Source organism: Lontra canadensis, unplaced genomic scaffold (assembly GCF_010015895.1).
Source record: "Lontra canadensis isolate GAN:19392208 unplaced genomic scaffold, GSC_riverotter_1.0 scaffold5, whole genome shotgun sequence".
NCBI classification, from domain to species: domain Eukaryota; kingdom Metazoa; phylum Chordata; class Mammalia; order Carnivora; family Mustelidae; genus Lontra; species Lontra canadensis.
The window spans coordinates 3,670,864-3,688,714 of NW_022630999.1; the positions used below are offsets into that span (position 1 = coordinate 3,670,864).

General features: G+C 38.8%; 1 protein-coding gene across 1 annotated transcript in view; it reads right to left on the reverse strand.

Moving 5' to 3' along the window:
- The window catches only part of CPLANE1 (ciliogenesis and planar polarity effector 1), a 141,918-nt gene that overhangs the window by 11,048 nt on the left and 113,019 nt on the right, over positions 1-17,851 (reverse strand). Inside the window, exons 43-47 of the mRNA XM_032851348.1 lie at positions 15,590-15,674; positions 12,977-12,997; positions 10,841-11,005; positions 8,517-8,547; positions 7,846-7,977 (exon numbers count right to left, since the gene is read on the reverse strand). Of these exons, the coding sequence (XP_032707239.1) occupies positions 7,846-7,977; positions 8,517-8,547; positions 10,841-11,005; positions 12,977-12,997; positions 15,590-15,674 (434 nt within the window). The remainder of the gene's footprint in view (positions 1-7,845; positions 7,978-8,516; positions 8,548-10,840; positions 11,006-12,976; positions 12,998-15,589; positions 15,675-17,851) is intronic.

Below are 17,851 nucleotides of genomic sequence, written 5' to 3' on the forward strand. Positions count from 1 at the left end.
GCTGCACTTGAGGATCTACCCTCACTTTCGTGTCCATGCCATACTTCCCACAGGCTGACCTGAACTAATAACGGGGCATGGCGGGCATGTTATGGCTGGCCACTTCCTGCAAGACACAGGACTCCTCTGGTGGGCCATGCTGATGGATGTCTCACCCCTGACCCAGCTGAAACGTTCCTAGAACACCGTACTGCAACATTGCACTTGCTTGACCCTCTCCCCAACTCCTTCCCTCTCCTCCACAGGCTGCGATAACACACTGTGATCTGATGCTTCCCCCACTTCTATGTTTTCCGCCCTTTCCCCTCACAGGCCTTTCTCCCAATAAACATCTTGCACATGCCTTCTGCTTCTCAGATGACATGAGCAGACACAGTAGTACTAATGAATGGTCCGAGAAAACAGGTGGTGTGAGGCAGGGATTTGGGACAGACTCGTTACCCAGCAGGAGAGGAGAACATCATCCTGAATGGAAAGGTCACCGATACAAACAATGTGGTTTACACTGAAAACCTGCTTTTCCTTCTGGAAATGTGGATTTGGTATGTGCTAGGAAGAGGCTGCCTACTCGACCAGCCCCCAGGAAAAACTGTGGGAACTGAGGCTCTATAAATGAGTCTCTGTGGTGGGCATTATCTCATGTGTGCTGTCACAACCTGCTGCTGCAGGAACTGTGTCCTGTTGAGACCACAATGGGAGAGGTTTCTTAGGAACCTGCGCCTGGTTTCCCTCAGAATTCGCTGCATGCACTCCATTCCCCTTGCTGGTTTTCTTTGAATTCTCTTGTTGTAATAAATTGTGAGTATGACTCTATGAGTTCTGTAAGTCCTCCCAATCAGTGAACTTAAGGGGACCCCTTAAGTTTGATCCTGGGGACCCCTAACACAGGATCAAATCCACACTGGGACTGTAGTCTGACAGCTGTCCCCACTTCCTCTGGTTCGTGCCCCTTTCTCCCTCACAGGTGTTTCCCCAAATAAATCTCTAGCTCACCTAAATCTCATTTTAGCATTTGCTTCCAGGATGACCTAAATCTAATGTGCCAATAAGTATTACTGAATATTCTCCTAACACCTTATAACAACTGAAACTACATTCTCTATCTTGCCAAAGAAATCCCCATCAACTCAGTCACCTGAGCGTGGAGGCTGATGCAGGAGAAGTGAGAAAATCATTCTCACTTCCTCCAGGTTTACTCACGATTATTACTCCACACGCTCCATTCTGAACCCCTTTATCTTTAGACTACTAAGTAAGACCTCCCGTTGGCTCCCATTTCTAGTTTAAAGCCCTTTGCTGACCCCTTACTGCTTACAGATAAGAAATGAGTGCCTTTGGTCCCCAATCTACGGCCAGCACACCCAGCCAGACCCTCTCTCTCCTTCTAAGACATAACTCCAGTCACATCTAATTCCCAGCCCACTTCTGATCATCACTCCTTGGCATTTTATATTCTTGCTGTCTCGAATACCCTTTCTATTATTTATAAGCACCATGAATTTCTATCTGTGCTTTGGAATACAGCTCAAACATAGTAACTAGGGAAGCTGCTGCATTGGACTGACTCTCTCCGCAGCTCCCATAGCACACTGATATAATCTGGCCTTATGTCACACTGGTTTTATAGTTCTATCTCCATTCAAAAATACAAACCATATTTTTATTCTAAACTTGATACTTAATACATTTTTATTCTAAATTTGATACTTAATAGTCATAACATTCATAAGGTTGACTCTCTTATATAAACAAGCCAAGAGGTATATGTATCCCAAGGAAGCATTAGTAGAAGAGCCAGACTTTATTCTATCAGGAACCAGTTCTTGGATCAGGACATGTTGCAAGGAAAAAAAATTTTAACCTAATATTCCAAGGAAAGGCTATTAAATATGTATTCTAAGGATTAATATTGAGGGCAAAGTATTATGGGGCGCCTGGGTGGCTCATTTGCTTAAGCAGCTGACTCTTGATTTTGGCTCAGTTCATGATCTCAGGGTCATGAGACTGAGCCCTGCATCAGCCTCCACGCTCAGCTCAGAGTCTGCTTGTCCCTCTCCCTCACCCTCTATCCCTCCCCCCACTTGCATGCATGTGCATACACACACGTTCTCTCTCTCTAAAAATGAATGGGTAAATAAAATGTTAAAAAAATATTTAATTACTTCTAAAAAAAAAAGGATTAAATTTATGTTGTACTTAAAATGATAAGAGCTTCCAGGGAAGAGTAGGAGAACGCTAAGGCCATCTCATCCCATGGACATGATTAGATAACACTCATATCAGTGTAAACAACCCAGAAAATGATAAAAAACTGATAATAAACTCCATCCACAGCTAAATGTAGAGAAGATGCCATATGAAAGAGGACAGGAAGGGTGGAGACTCAGTCAGAGGCTAAATGGAACCATAGGACTGTCTGCTGGAGGGAGGGATGCCGCGGGCGTGCAGTAGGGAGAGAGACCGTCACTCTGAGAAGCCCACACAGGAAGGATGAATCCCCACAACATTTGGCTTTGAAAACCACAGGGCTTGAATTCTGCAAGTTCTTATAATCAGAAGGACTTAAAACTTAGAACTTTAAAAATAAGCAGGCTCAGGTCTGGGAGAGCCTGGAGGGAGAGAGGAAACGGAGTCCCTGTCCTTAGAGAGCACAAGAGACAGCCCTCTGGGATATAGCAGAGAAGCAGCAGTTTGAAAATCTCCTGGGACATAGGGGAGGGAGGTCTGTTTACTAACCTCAAAGCATGTGTTGGAGGGGCAAGGATCTTTGGGAGACTTCTCCAAGAACAAAAGACCTGGCAGGCACCATTTCTGTCCCCTGCCCCCCAGCCTAGACACAAGGACACTGGGAGGAACAGCACAACACTGACACCTTCTAACTAACTTGCCAACAGTACATCTGCTCCCATGTTTTCCTGCAGACCCATCGCTTCCAGTCAGGATTCCAACTCGCCTCCAATAGCAAACCTATTCACATCATGATAACAACACACATCCCAGCCCAGTGCTCTCCTGTGGACTTGGCTCCTCCAATACGCTCTTGGCCAGAGCCCATCTGAAGTCATGCGACAAGCCTGGCATGTGCAAGCAGCTCCAACAGGAGCCAGCAGCATTCCAAATTGACTCCTGCTCCAGGGAGAGAGAACCACACACAGTGATGAGACCGAAGCCGAGTGGTGGAGTAGAGGCAGACAGCTGATCTGATTACAGGCCCCGCCCACCAACAAAAGCTTCTCTGGAGACAAAAAAAGGAAAGTGCCCTGCACTTCGGTCCTCCTGCATCTCTGGCAAACACTTGGTCTGACTCAACTCAAGCCCAAGGTGACCCCAGACTGGCCCACTAACAACCCAGGGACCACACACTGTCCATAACAGGTAAAGAAAGACGTTATAGACAACTGGACTGAAGGAAAAAGTGGCTCAGCCACAACATCAGGGCACGTGCAACACACAGAGGAGATGCCCCTGAAGCGCCAGGTGCTGGTGATCAGGGCCACTGCACTGCAGGGCGTGACAGCACCTTGTCTTCAGAAGGCCACTACTTGCAAGGCGGGAGATACAGCTGACTTTCCTAACACAGAAGAACAGTTACAGAGAGTTAGACCAAAGGAGGACACAGAGGAATATGTCTCAAATGAAAGAACAGGACAGAGTCACAGGAAGAAATCTATGTGAAATGGACATAGTAATATGACTGAAAGAGAACTTAAAATAGTGGTCAAAAAGATGCTCTCTGAAAAAAGAGTGAAGGACATCAGCAAGACCCTTAACAAAGAGATAGAAAACACAGAACCAATCAGAGATGAATAACCCAATAAATGAAATTAAAAACACAGCAGATGGAAAGAATAGTAGACTAGAGGAAGTAGAAAAATGGATCAACAACCTGGAGGACAAAATAATGGAAAGCAGTCAAGTTGAACCAGTAAGAGAAAAAAAAGTAATACAAAATAAAAACAGTCTTAGGGCCTCAGCAACACCATCAAGTGTAATAACATTTGCATTATAAGGATCCCAGAAGGAGAAGACAGAGAAAAGGGAGCAGAAAATTTACTTCGACAAAATAGTATCTGAAAACTTCCCAGCGCTGGAGCGGGAAACAGAAATTCAGATCCAGTAGACACAGAAATCCCCCAACAAAATCATCTCAAGGAGGTCCACACCAAGATACATAGTAATTAAGATGGCAGAAATTAATGATAAAGAGAATTTTTTTTAAAGATTTTATTTTATTTATTTGACAGAGAGAGAGATATCACAAGTAAGCGGAGAGGCAGACAGAGAGAGAGAGGAGGAAGCAGGCTCTCTGCTGAGCAGAGAGCCTGATCGGGACTCGATCCCAGGACCCTGGGATCATGACCTGAGCCGAAGGCAGAGGCTTTAACTCACTGAGCCACCCAGGTGCCCCGATAAAGAGAATTTTTAAAGCAGCAAGAGACAAGAAAATAGTTATATACAAGGAAAACCTCATGAGGCAATCATATGATTTTTCAGCAGAAACTGGGCAGGTCAGAAAGGAGTGCAATGATATATTCAAAGGGCTGAAAGAAAGGAAAAAAAACCTGCAGCCAAGAATACTCCATTCAGCAAGGCTATCATTCAGAATAGGAGAGATAAAGAGTTTCCCAAACAAACAAAATTTAAAAGAATTCATGACCACTAAACCAGCCTTATAAGAAATGTTAAAGGGGGGGGGGCGCCTGGGTGGCTCAGTGGGTTAAGCCCCTGCCTTTGGCTCAGGTCGTGATCCTGGAGTCCTGGGATTGAGTCCCACATCAGGCTCCCAGCTCCATGGGGAGTCTGCTTCTCCCTCTGACTTCCCCCTCTCATACTCTCTCACTCTCTCTCTCTCTTTCTCTCAAATAAATAAAATCTTAAAAAAAAAAAAAAAAGAGAAATGTTAAAGGAGACTCTTCAAGTGGAAAGGAAAAATTCTAAGTTGGAGTAAGAAAAGTAGGAAGTCCAAAAATAATAAAAGTAAGTATATGTATAAAAATCAGTCAAGGAACTCACAAAATAAAAATAAAAGGATGTAAAGTATGACACCATACACCTAATACACGGGAGTTGGGAAGAAGAGTAAAGAATGGGTTCAAACTGAAGCACCTGCCAACTTCATATAGACTGCTCTATGCATAAGATGGTACATACAGGGGCGCCTGGGTGGCTCAGTGGGTTAAGCCTCTGCCTTCATCTCAGGTCATGGTCTCAGGGTCCTGGGATCTCAAACTATTCCAAAAAATAAAAGAGGAAGGAAAGCTTCCAAATTAGTTCTAGGAGGCCATCATTACCTTGATACCAAAACCAGATAAACATACTACAAAAAAAAGAGAACTACTGTGGCACCTGGGTGGATCAGTTGATTAAGTATCTGACTTATTTTTTTTTTTAAGATTTTATTTATTTATTTGACAGAGATCACAGTAGGCAGAGAGAGAGGAAGGGAAGCAGGCTCCCCGCTGAGCAGAGAGCCAGATGCGGGGTTTAGCCCACTGACCCACCCAGGCGCCCCAAGTATCTTACTTTTGATTTCAGCTCAGGTCATGATCTTGGGGGTTGTGAGAATGAGTCCTGCATTGGGCTCCATGCTCAGCGGGGAGTCTGCCTAAGATTCTCTCTCTCCCTATCCCTCTGCCCCTCCCCGTCATGCTTTCTCTCTAAAATAATAAATAAACAAATCTTTAAAGATTTTTTTTTTAAATTTCACAGACAGAGAGAGGCAGAGAGGCAGGCAGAGAGAGAGAGGGAAGCAGGCTCCCCTCTGAGCAGGGAGCCCGATGCAGGGCTCGATCGCAGGACCCTGGGATCATGACCTGAGCCAAAGGCAGAGGCTTTAACCCACTGAGCCACCCAAGCACCCCTAAACAAATCTTTATAAAGAGAGAATTACAGGGCAATATCTCTGATGAACAGGTGCAAAAATCCTCAACAAAATATTAATTAGTAAACCAAAGTATTAATGCATTAAAAAAATCATTTACCACTATAAAGCGGGATTAATTCCAAGGATGTAAGGGTGGCTCAATATCTGCAAACCAGTAAATGTGATAACATCAGATCAACAAGAGAAAGGATAAAAAAAAATATGATCATTTCAATGGATGCAGAAAAAACATGTGACAAAGTATACACATCCATGCATGACAAAAACCTTCAATGAAATAGGTTTAGAGGAAACATACCTCAACATAATTAAGGCCATATATGAAAAACTCCCAGCTAATCTCATACTCAATGGTAAAAAACTTGAGAGCTTTTCCCCTAAGATCAGAACAAGACGAAGATGTCCATTCTCACCACTTGCATTCAACATAGTACTGGAAGTCCTAGCCACACAATTACACAAGAAAAAGGGAAAAAAGCATCCAAATTGGCAAGGAAGAAATAAAACTTTCAGTATTTGCAGATTACATGATACAATATATAGGAAATCCTACAGACTCCACCAAAAAACTAGAACTAATCATTGAATTCAGTAAGATGCGGAACACAAAATCAATATATAGAAATTCATTACATTTCTATATACTAGTAATGAAGTAGCAGAAAAAGAAATTAAGAAAACAATCCCACTTATAATTACACAAGAAATAATAAAATACCTAGGAATAAACCTCACCAAGGAAGTGAAAGACCTTGTATTCTGAAAACTATAAAAACTGATGAAAGAAATGAAAGATTATGCAAACAAATGGAAAGATAATCTATGTTCATGGACTGGGAAAACAAATATTGTTAAAATGTCCATATTACCCACAGCAATCTACAGATTTAATGGAAACACCAACAGCATTTTTCACAAATGACTCCCCAATGTGTATGGAACCACAAAAGACTCCAAGCCAAAGCAATATTGAAAAAGTACAAAAGTTTAAATATCACAATACCAGATTTCAAGGTATACCACAGTGCTGTAGTCATCAAGACAGTATGGTAGTGGCACAAAAACAGCCACACAGCTCAGGGGAACAGAGCAGAGAGCCCAGAAATAAACACACTATTATATGGTCAATTAATTCATTCATTCATTGGCAAACAGGAAAGAATCTGCTACAGGAAAATATGGTCGCTTCAACAAATGGGTTTTGGGAAAACTGGACAGCAACATGCAAAGGAATGAAACTAGACCACCTTCTTACACTAAACAGAAAAATAAATTCAAAATGGATTAAGGACCCAAATGTGAGACCTGAAACCATAAAAATTCTAGAAGAGAGAACAGGCAGTAATTTCTCTGACATGGACTGTAGCAACATTTTTCTACATGTCTTCTGAGGCAAGGGTAACAGAAACAAAAATAAATGACTGGGACTACATCCAAATACAAAGCTTCTGCACAGCAAAAGGAACAATCAACAAATCTAAAAGATGACCTACCAAATGGGAGAACATATTTGCAAATGGCATGTCTGATAAAGGGTTAATATCCAAAATACATAAAGAATTTACACAACTCGACACCAAAAAAAAACCCAAATAATCCAATTTAAAGGTTGGCAGAAGACATGAACAGACATTTCTCCAAAGAAGGCATCCAAACAGACAACGGACACATGAAAAGATATATATATGTATATATAATAATGACAACAAAAATAAAAATAAAGTGATGAGACCTTGGGAAAACTCCCAGGATATAGATGTGCTGCTGTATTAAATACACCAGTCTGACTAAGGTTGGGGAAAGGGAGCAATGACACATAAACATCACAAAAAGTATTTATGAAGAAAAAAACGAAGTTTTGTGTTTGTTTCATAAAAATCACATTAAAATATGGTCAATTTTTAATATTCCTGAACCATAAGCATTTTAAATGAGTTAAAAATGATTTATTCAAAGATTACCTGCAGATACTCTTAGCTTGTTGTTCTGTTAAACCGAGCTCCTCCCTGGAAACTCCGTCTTTTGTTATAAGGTCCTCAATGATGTCTCCAATATCAGTTAACCCAGTCAGCTGGAGTGGATCTACTGAAACGCTTCATTTTCAAATCCAATTTGAGAAATATTAGTTAGTATCTACAGTTTAATTACATTAATCAAAAATGAACATGTAAAGTTTAAAAAATGAACATGTAAAGCTATGTCCTCTAAGAGCATAAATGAACACAAAAATAATAAACACAGATCTAATGTTCCTTCTACTTTCCAGGAATCCTCAGCAAAAGTCTAATCATCAGTCATTGATGACTTCTCTTGTGCTCTTAAAAAAGTGCACTTATGGCTCAGGAGATAACCTCTATCTGTCCTGCTTGCTGAATACACACGCAGTAAAGGATGCAGCAAACGCAGTCTATTGCGTTCTAATTACCTGTGCTAAAACAAAGCAATAAAGGATATAATAAAGCAATCCTCAGCTTCTTAAAACACCCCATTCCCAATGAGAATTATATTCCTTTCAGTCCATGAAAAAATATGTAATGTAGAAGCTCACATACACATGAATAACAGAATTTCCGAAACACACAGTTTATACCCAATCTTAAGTAAACCTGTGAATTATTCTGAAGATACTTACCTCTCAAATAACTCATCACTGTTATTCACACCTCAAAAGAAAAGAAACATTATTAATAAAAATTTGGGGTCAATAATTTTTTTCTACTGTCATCTATTAACCTCTTTAGAAATTATATAACCAGAAATTAAAATATTTTAAACCTCCAAATAGGTTTAAAGATATATATGTGTAATTTATTTATCCTCCTCTTAAATGTGCTATTTGATAGTGTATACTCTGCATTTTCAGATGATTACTTTTCTATCCAGAATACTCTGAATACTTTAGGAAGTACAGTCCTTCTTCGCTTAGTACACAGTTTAAAATACTAAAGTGTGGGGCGCCTGGGTGGCTCAGTCCTTAAGCATCTGCCTGGGATGCTTAAGGGTCCCAAGGATCCCAGGGTCCTGGGGTCTGCTTCTCCCGCTCCCACTCCCCATATACTTGTGTTTCCTCTCTCGCTGTCTCTCTGCCAAATAAATAAAATAGAATTTTAAAAAATAAATAAACATAAATACTGAAGTGCAATTTATTGAAACAACAACAAAACAAAAAATGTTCTGATGATCTAAAAGTAATACATTTAGGAAAATATCTAATTTCATTCGAAGAAGCCATCACTTGGAAGAACAGGACCCAAAAGAATAATTTTTAAACCTTGTCCAATATTAACTACATGTCTTTAAAGCAAAACACCTAATCTACTCAATTTTTGATACATTTAATCCTCAAGGAGAATTAAGTTACTATTCAAAATGGATTAAGGACCCAAATGTGAGACCTGAAACCATAAAAATTCTAGAAGAGAGAACAGGCAGTAATTTCTCTGACATGGATTGTCAAAACACCTCTTCTCAAAAACATTTCCTTGTTAAGATCTCATTAGATGAATCCACCCTGACCCAAGACTTATATATCCACATGTTTTTAATACCAATTTTGCTTTCCTAAGCACATGTTATTTTGTTTAATTTATTAATCCTCAAATCAAGGATTTTACATATCTTTGTTTTCAGGGTTGGGGCATTTGTGAGGTTTTAATAGCAATTAATTCAATTTAACAGTTTTTTAAAGATTATTAAAGTAGCATAAGCAGTAAAAAAATGCTTTTTTAAAAATGGCATAGTGGTTTTTTTTTTTTTTAAGATTTTATTCATTTATTTGACAGAGAGAGAGATCACAAGTAGGCAGAGAGGCAGGCAGAGAAAGGGGGGGAAGCAGGTTCCCTGCTGAGCAGAGAGCCCGATGTGGGGCTCGATCCCAGGACCCTGAGATCATGATCTGAGCCAAAGGCAGAGGCTTAATCCACTGAGCCACCCAGGTGCCCCGGCATAGTGGTTATTAAAAGAAAAACTGTTAAGCTCGCTTTAAGTCTTGTAATTTTTTTCTCTAAGTTCTTCCTAGATTCCAACTGTATTTTGGTTGTCACCCTATGGGGCTGATCATTTCCACTTCACAGAGTTGTGGAGACTGAGTGCAATACCTAAAGCACCTAGCTGAGAACCTGTTTGATTCCTGTAGGTTCTCAGTCATCTGTAGCTTTTGCTTGACTCTTATGGCGGAGAGCTGATGGATGAGGTTAAAGAGGTTGTAGAGGGTTCTGACTGCGTATGCTACTTTAATAATGACAATAAAACATACTATAAACACTTAAAAATTCATCACATTTGACCATCAATAGCTGAGAGAGAAAAAATATTTCAAAGCCACTGTCAGTAGCCCATGTATTGTATTTAGTATTACCTATTATTCATATGACAAAATATGTTTGTTAGGACTAAAAAGTGCCCTTTTAATTGCCAACTCCAAATGAAATAGAATGAAAAGTGGCACTAAACTTGTCTAAGTCTCAAAATTCTCAACTGTACAACTGAGATATTAATGGCATCCCCTTCGCAGGCTAGGCTCACATCAGGGTCAATGCACATAAAGCAGCCTTATCTGGAACGTGGCAGACTCCAGAAACTACAGCCGTTATTTGGTTTTCATAATTAAAACTCCAGGTTCTCAATATTGGCTGAGTCTGAATTTCTCAAATTTTATAAAAATTAGATAGAATAGTAAATCCAGTTTCTCTATATTTAACATTAATAAATAACTTGGAGATATCTAATCATACATCTTATTAGAGATAACGATACAGGCTTGCAATAGATCTTAGGAAGATGATAAGACAACATAGTTCTTCAAGCAAATGGCACAGTTTTTAACTTTCCTCCCTTGAAATTTATAAATATTGCAAAATGGCTTCACAAATCTTTCACAACTGTGTTCCCAATAAAATACTCTTCAGTAACAGTATACGGGAAAACAAGAGCATAAATGAAAAAAATGAACAGTACCAGGAGAACTTGTATTCTGGTCACTGAAAAGGCTGAGAGCTGAGTCAGCAGAAGGAAACACACAAGTTTTCTGACTAGAATGAGTTTCTGTCACTGAAAATTCAGCTTCTGAAGTCTCCTCTTTGTCACATTGAGCATCCTTATTCATATGAGTCAGGAAATGTACTAATCCAAAGTAAAATGGTTGAGGAAGAAAAGCAAATGGGAAAAAAAGATACAACAGTTAACACTTTCACATGGCAAAGGATGTATCAGAAGTTTACAATATATTATTTTGAAAACTTTCTATTCTATAATGGAATATAATTTAATAGATTTAAAATTTAATCTCCCTCATGGTAAAACTATTAAATTTACTATCAATTTCAGAAAACATGGTGGATGAGTTAGACAGTCTCATGCTCTGTTATAAAAACACAGAAGAAATGTTAAATTAAAAAAATAGATTAATATGCAACCAAGCCTTGTAAATAAAGAAATCCCCCAGTCCCAGAAAAGAAAAAGGAATCAAAGCTGGGCAATATAGGGGCAATGATGCTGGGATAGTCCATACAAAAAGGAGATAAGTTTTCTGTCATCTGCAGTGGAGAGAACTGAGCTAACTTCATATGGCCTAGAGCACTGAAGGATAGCTCTGTCCATAAAACGAGAATAAGAAAATTGGAGAACCAGCAAAGAAGTTTTCTATCTGCCTGAATAACAGATGGGAGAAAAATAAGTCAGTTGAGAAATCAAAACCTCTGTTGTGCCACAATCAGGAATGGGATCTGAATTTATACTATCTATGTACTAATAGCAACTACAAGCCAAAAATGTATATAAAAATTTGCCCCCCAAATTTTTCTACTTCAGTGGATCTCAAGAAGCAAATATAAAACCATATCAAAGGCGAGTATATACAACCAAGCACAACTCCCCTAAAGATAAGTTCATGATTAAAAAAACAAAAAACAACAACAACAAAAAAACAAATTGCACAAAGAAACCACCATAAAAGAGAGCTGTATGCAGATCTGATAATTGAGAATATACACGCATAAAGTAAAACAATCTGAAAGGGCATAAAATATTACTAAAATCATTAAGCAGATAAAAGAAGACAGAGAAACCATAATAAAAGAACAGGACAGGGGAGCCTGGGTGGCTCAGTGGGTTAAGCCTCTGCCTTCGGCTCATGTCATGAACTCAGGGCCTGGGACTGAGCCATGCATCCGGCTCTCTGCTCAGTGGGAAGCCTGCTTCTCCCTCTCTTTCTGCCTGCCTCTCTACTTGTGATCTCTCTCTCTCTGTCAAATAAATAAAATCTTTAAAAAAAAAAAAAAGGACAGTACATCCAGCAAACAAATTTGAAAAAGAAATAAAACTTCTAGATATTGAGAGTATATTTTAAAAAATTAAATCCTATAACACAGATATAGGAGAGAAAATTATGTTGTCGAGATCTGAGGACATCACCCTAAGTACATCACTGAGAGATAAAAAGGTGGTAATTAATAGTTAAGAGAAAGGGAATAAAGTGAGAAGGTCCAACATAGTTCTAATAGGTGTTTTAGAAAACAGAACAGAAAGAAAGAGGAGGAAGCAATACTCCAAAAGAAAATGGATGAAAAATAACCAACATTAAACCTGCAAATTAAATAATCATTCCGACTCTCATTTAGAATAAATTTTAAAAGTATATACACTGAGGACCCCTGGGTGACTCAACCAGTTGAGTGTCTGACTCCTAATTTTGGCTCAGTTCATGACTTCAGGATTGTTAAATCAAGACCAGCACCAGGATTCTCTCCCTTTTCCTCTGCCCCTCCCCTCACTGGAAAAGAAAAAAAAAAAAAAAGCTCTTAAAAAATAAATACATAAAAATAAAAATGTTTACACTGAGACATACTTGTATCAAAAATATAAAGTAAGAGAACTTTAAAAGCAATCAGAGATAAAAACAGTAACTGGACAGACAGCACATAGGTAGAATAAACATGGCAATTAGAGATGTCCGTAAATAATGGAATATTATCCTTAAAATGCTGAGGAAAAATGAGCATCAACTTAGAATTCTGTGCTCATCTGTAAGCCATCACTCACAAATTGTAATAAAATTAAAGATATTTTCAAAGACTAGGAGAATTTACCACTCACATGTTCTAGATGGAAGAACTACTGAAAGAAGGAAGAAGGAAGCAATTCTCAAGAAAGCAAATACAAAAAGCAATTGTGAGCAATAAAATCAGAGAATAGAATATTTTGTCAGAGATCATCTCACGCAATAAGAGTAAGTATTATTTCATAAAACTTGTGTTTTGGTTTTATACATTTATGGTTCACATATTTACCTTATTTGAGTTACAAATTTTTTAAAAAGAACCAACTGAAGGCAAAGAAACTGGAAGACATGGGAGACAAAATGTGAGGGTTAAAAACAAAGATCTAAAATACTAGAAAACAATATCAGGGAAGATAAGGGGGAACAAATCAGTGTTAAAAGCTCTAAAGTCAGGGGCGCCTGGGTGGCTCAGTGGGTTAAAGCCTCTGTCTTCGGCTCAGATCATGATCTCGGGGTCCTGGGATCGAGCCCCGCATCAGGCTCTCTGCTTGGCGGGAAGCCTGCTTCCTCCTCTCTGCCTGCCTCTCTGCCTACCTGTGATCTCTGTTTCTGCCAAATAAATAAATAAAATCTTAAAAAAAAATAAGGCTCTAAAGTCAGGGTGCATGGGTGGGTCAGTCGTTAAGCATCTGCCTTTGGGGTCTCAGGGTCCTGGGATCAAGCCCCACATCGGGATCCCTGCTCGGCGGGAAGACTGCTTCTCTCTCTCCCACTCCCCCTGCTTGTATTCCCTTTCTCGCTCTCTGTCAAATAAACAAATTCCTTAAAAAAAAAAAAAAAGCTCTAAAGTCCTTATATTATTTAGGAGGTAAATATATTTGTCTTAAATTTTAATTCAATTATGAATGTTCAACATTCAAAAATAATCACTAAGAGATTAAAAATAGAATGTGTAATTTCTGAACCAAAAGAGAGGAAAAGAGAGAATACAGAAAACTCAATCCAACAGAAGGAAAGAAAAGCTCAAAAAGTAAAGAAAAAAATACACAGTAAATAGGAAGCACAAAATAAGATTATAGAAATAAGCACAAATATATCAGTAATCATAATATCCATACTTACATTTAATGATGAAGACACACAAATTATTTTTAAAAATGAAATCTAGTTAACATGCTTAACACAATTACAACATAATCACTCAGCTTGAAAATAAAGGAGTATCTCACAGAAAATACAAGAGAGAGTAAAATATGTTAAATGACCCCATAAAGATTCAATTAGCAAAATCTAGACTCTGAAAAGCATTTTCACAACAAACATCTACGTTTCTTCAACAAATAAACTGCAAGGGGAAAAAGAGACTAAAATACCAGAAACATAGAAAATGTGGACAATTTAAAAAGCTTGATTAAACATATATATGTATACAGAGACAATCTAAAGCTTGACTGAACATACAGACACACATGCATATGCATGCACACACACCCACATACAGACTATACAAAGCTACATAAAATTCATATTCTTTTCAAGTAAACATTTACAAAAACTATACATCCCAGGCCACAAAGGAAATTTTTGTTTTTAAGATTTTATTTCTTTGGCAGAGACAAACACAGTGAGAGAGAGAACACAAGCAGGGAGAGTGGGAGAGGGAGAAGCAGGCTTCCTGTTGAGCAGGGAGCCCGATGTGGGGCTCGATTCCAAGACCCTGGGATCATGTCCTGAGCCAAAGGCAGATGCTTCATGACTGAGTCACCCAGGCACCCCCACAAAGGAAATTTTACAAACATCTAAGAGTTGCTATTATCATACACTCATCTAATCAAAATGCAACGAAAATGAGAGTAAGTTAAAATATAGTTGAAACATATAGTCGAAACAGCATAATATTGAGAAGTTAAAAATCCCTTTCATGAGCGAAAGAAAACATCTTAATACAAATTACAAACTAGATCAAAACAACACCAAAACATGGTGCATATCAACACTCTTGTCTGTGTCCCTGCAGGAACATGTTTAGCTTCAAATACATATATTAGGAAAAAAGAATGAAGTTAGGAAAAAGTCAACAGTTTAAGCCCTCAAAAACTGAAGAAATAATAGAGCTAAGGGGTAGAAATTTATGAAAAAGAAAATTAAATGACAGAATCAAACCAAAGTCTGTTTTAAAAAAAAAAAATAGAAAACTGCATTAAGTTGCTGACAAGACTGAATTAAAGAGAATGTAGAGATAAACAACTATAGGCACAGTAGAAATTTTTTTAAGTAACTACCCTAATTTCATTCTTTCAGTAAGAAATACAAACATATTCTATTTCACCACTGCCTGGCTATTTAACCAGAGCCTCAAATTCCAGTTCCGCAGTTGACCAGGGGCAAACAGCAACCTCAGCACCAAGCTCTGTGCAGCCCTCAGCAAGCGTGTGGTGGGCAGTGACCCACTCTTGGAGGCTGGGCATTGGCTTCTGGGGTGGGGTGGGGGTGGGGGAATGGCCTGGGTGGGAGACAATCACATTATTACAAGAATAATCCCAATCTAACAAGGGAATATGGGCTTCAGCTCACGAATGAAAACTATTCCTAGTTCTGTAGCTCTCAAAGGCCAATGCTTATTCTTTCAAAGCAAGGCTTCAGTCCCCTCTACCAACACTCCCCACTCCACTCCCCCACCATCCCACCCCCGCCTGTAACACACACACCTTCAGAAATGCCAATGGCTTTTGAAGACAATGTTTTTTCAGATTCAGGACTAGAAGACAATTCAATGTGATCTTCAGGTTCGACCTACAGAAAAACACACACAACAAACTAACTTAAAAATTTTATAGTTTGATAATTTCACAATATTGTTAAATAACCTTTTAATATTAGGGTAATGTACCTTTTAAATATTTGGGTGACAATTAAAGAAATGTGACTAAATCCAGTAAGAGCTAAATGCGGGGATGGATGAAGAGAAGGAAATTTTAACTTATTTGTAATCTAAATGATTTAATCTTTTTAGGCATCCTAAGGAAAACAACATCATATAAGTTTAGATTGGGAAGGAACATTAGCTACCATTTAGACAAAACCTTTCATTTTATAAATGAGAGAACAGGACACAGAGAAATTCAGTGACTTTCTTAGCGGCAGAACATGGATTTGAACTGAGGTCTTCAAAGCCCCTAGTCAGCGTTTGTCCACAATTATTCCTCTGTTTCTTCCAGGCTTAAAGTTTGTTCTCTTAATTAAAATAAATAAGCCAAAATCTTTGTATTTATGTGTGCATTATAATAGGATGAGAACATTGTAAAACAATATCCCAAAATCTTTCATTGAAATCAGTGTTAGTTCCTTCAAAGTAGTCACCTTAGCGGACTAAATACTTAGAGAGTTTGATCAACCTTCCTTTGAGAACTCTTCCTTTGAAATTGTCTCCTAGGCTTGCATACTATTATTAGTAACTGTTCAGGTGATAAGTCTTTATTATATAAATGGGATCTTATTACTCTCAGAATCTAAAACCAAGAGAGCAAAGATAACCATTAAATAAGCATGTATTGAATGCCTGCCATGTTACCAAGCAAAAGGCAAGGTCCCTATCCTCCAGTATTAAAAGGCTTGGGTGAGAGGGGAGCTGTAACAGAACTTTTAGGAACTTTTTCAAAATGTATGTGTGTGATCTACACATTCCCCGCTGCCAAGCCACTGGCTCCTCCTCTGACCCCAGCCTATCGCCCCAGATTCAGCAGGGCTGGCACATATATTTTTGAAAAAGATCACAACATGCACAGCTGTCCTTTTATCTAATGGATACAGATGTGTGGAAATTCCTTTTTTAAAAAAATTACGTTATGTTAGTCACCATATAGTACATCATTATTTTTTGATGTAGTGTTCCAGGATTTACACCCAGTGCTCCATGCAATACATGCCCTCCTCAATATCCATCACCAGGCTCACTCATCCCCCTAACCTCCCACCCTCTAAAACCCTAAGTTTGTTTCCCAGAGCCCATAGTCTCTCATGGTTCATCTCCTCCTCTGATTATCCCCCCTTCATTTTTCCCTTCCTTCTCCTAATGTCCTCCATGCTATTCTTTATATTCCACAAAGAGGTGAAACCATATGATAACTGACATTCTCTGCTTGACTTATTGCACCTAGACTTTTCTCCTCCAGTCCCATCCATGTTGATGCAAAAGTTGGGTATTCATCCTTTCTGATGACTGAGTAATATTCCATTGTATATATGGACCACATCTTCTTTATCCATTCATCTGTTGAAGGGCATCTCAGCTCTTCCCACAGTCTGACTATTATGGACATTGCTGCTATAAACACTGGGGTGCATATGGTCCTTCTTTTCACTACATCTGTATCGTTGGGGTAAATACTCAGTAGTGCAATTGCTGGGTCATAGGGTAGCTCTATTTTTAATTTTATGAGGAAGCTGCACAATGTTTTCCAAAATGGCTGTACCAACATGCATTCCCACCAACAGTTTAAGAGAGTTCCCCTTTCTCCAGAGCCTCTCCAATATTTGCTGTTTCTTGTCGATTTTTGGCATTCTAACTTGTGTAAGGTTGTATCTTAATGGTTTCAATATGAATTTCCACGATGGCTAATGACGATGAATGTTTTTTCATGTGTCTGTTAGCCATATGCATGTCTTCTTTGAGGAAGTGTCTGTTCATGTCTTTTGCCCATTTTTTGACTTAATTCTTTTTTGGGTATTGAGTTTTTGAGGTGTTCTATTTAGATCTTGGACATCAGCCCTTTGTCTGTAGTGTCATTTGCAAATATCTTCTTCCATTCTGTGGGTTGCCTCTTTGTTTTGTTGACTGTTTCCTTTGCTGTACAGAAGCTTTTGATCTTGATGAAGTCCCAAAAGTTCATTTTCACTTTTGTTTCCCTTGCCTTTCAGGACATGTCTTGAAAGAAGTTGCTGCGGCTGACGTCGAAGAGGTTACTGCCTGT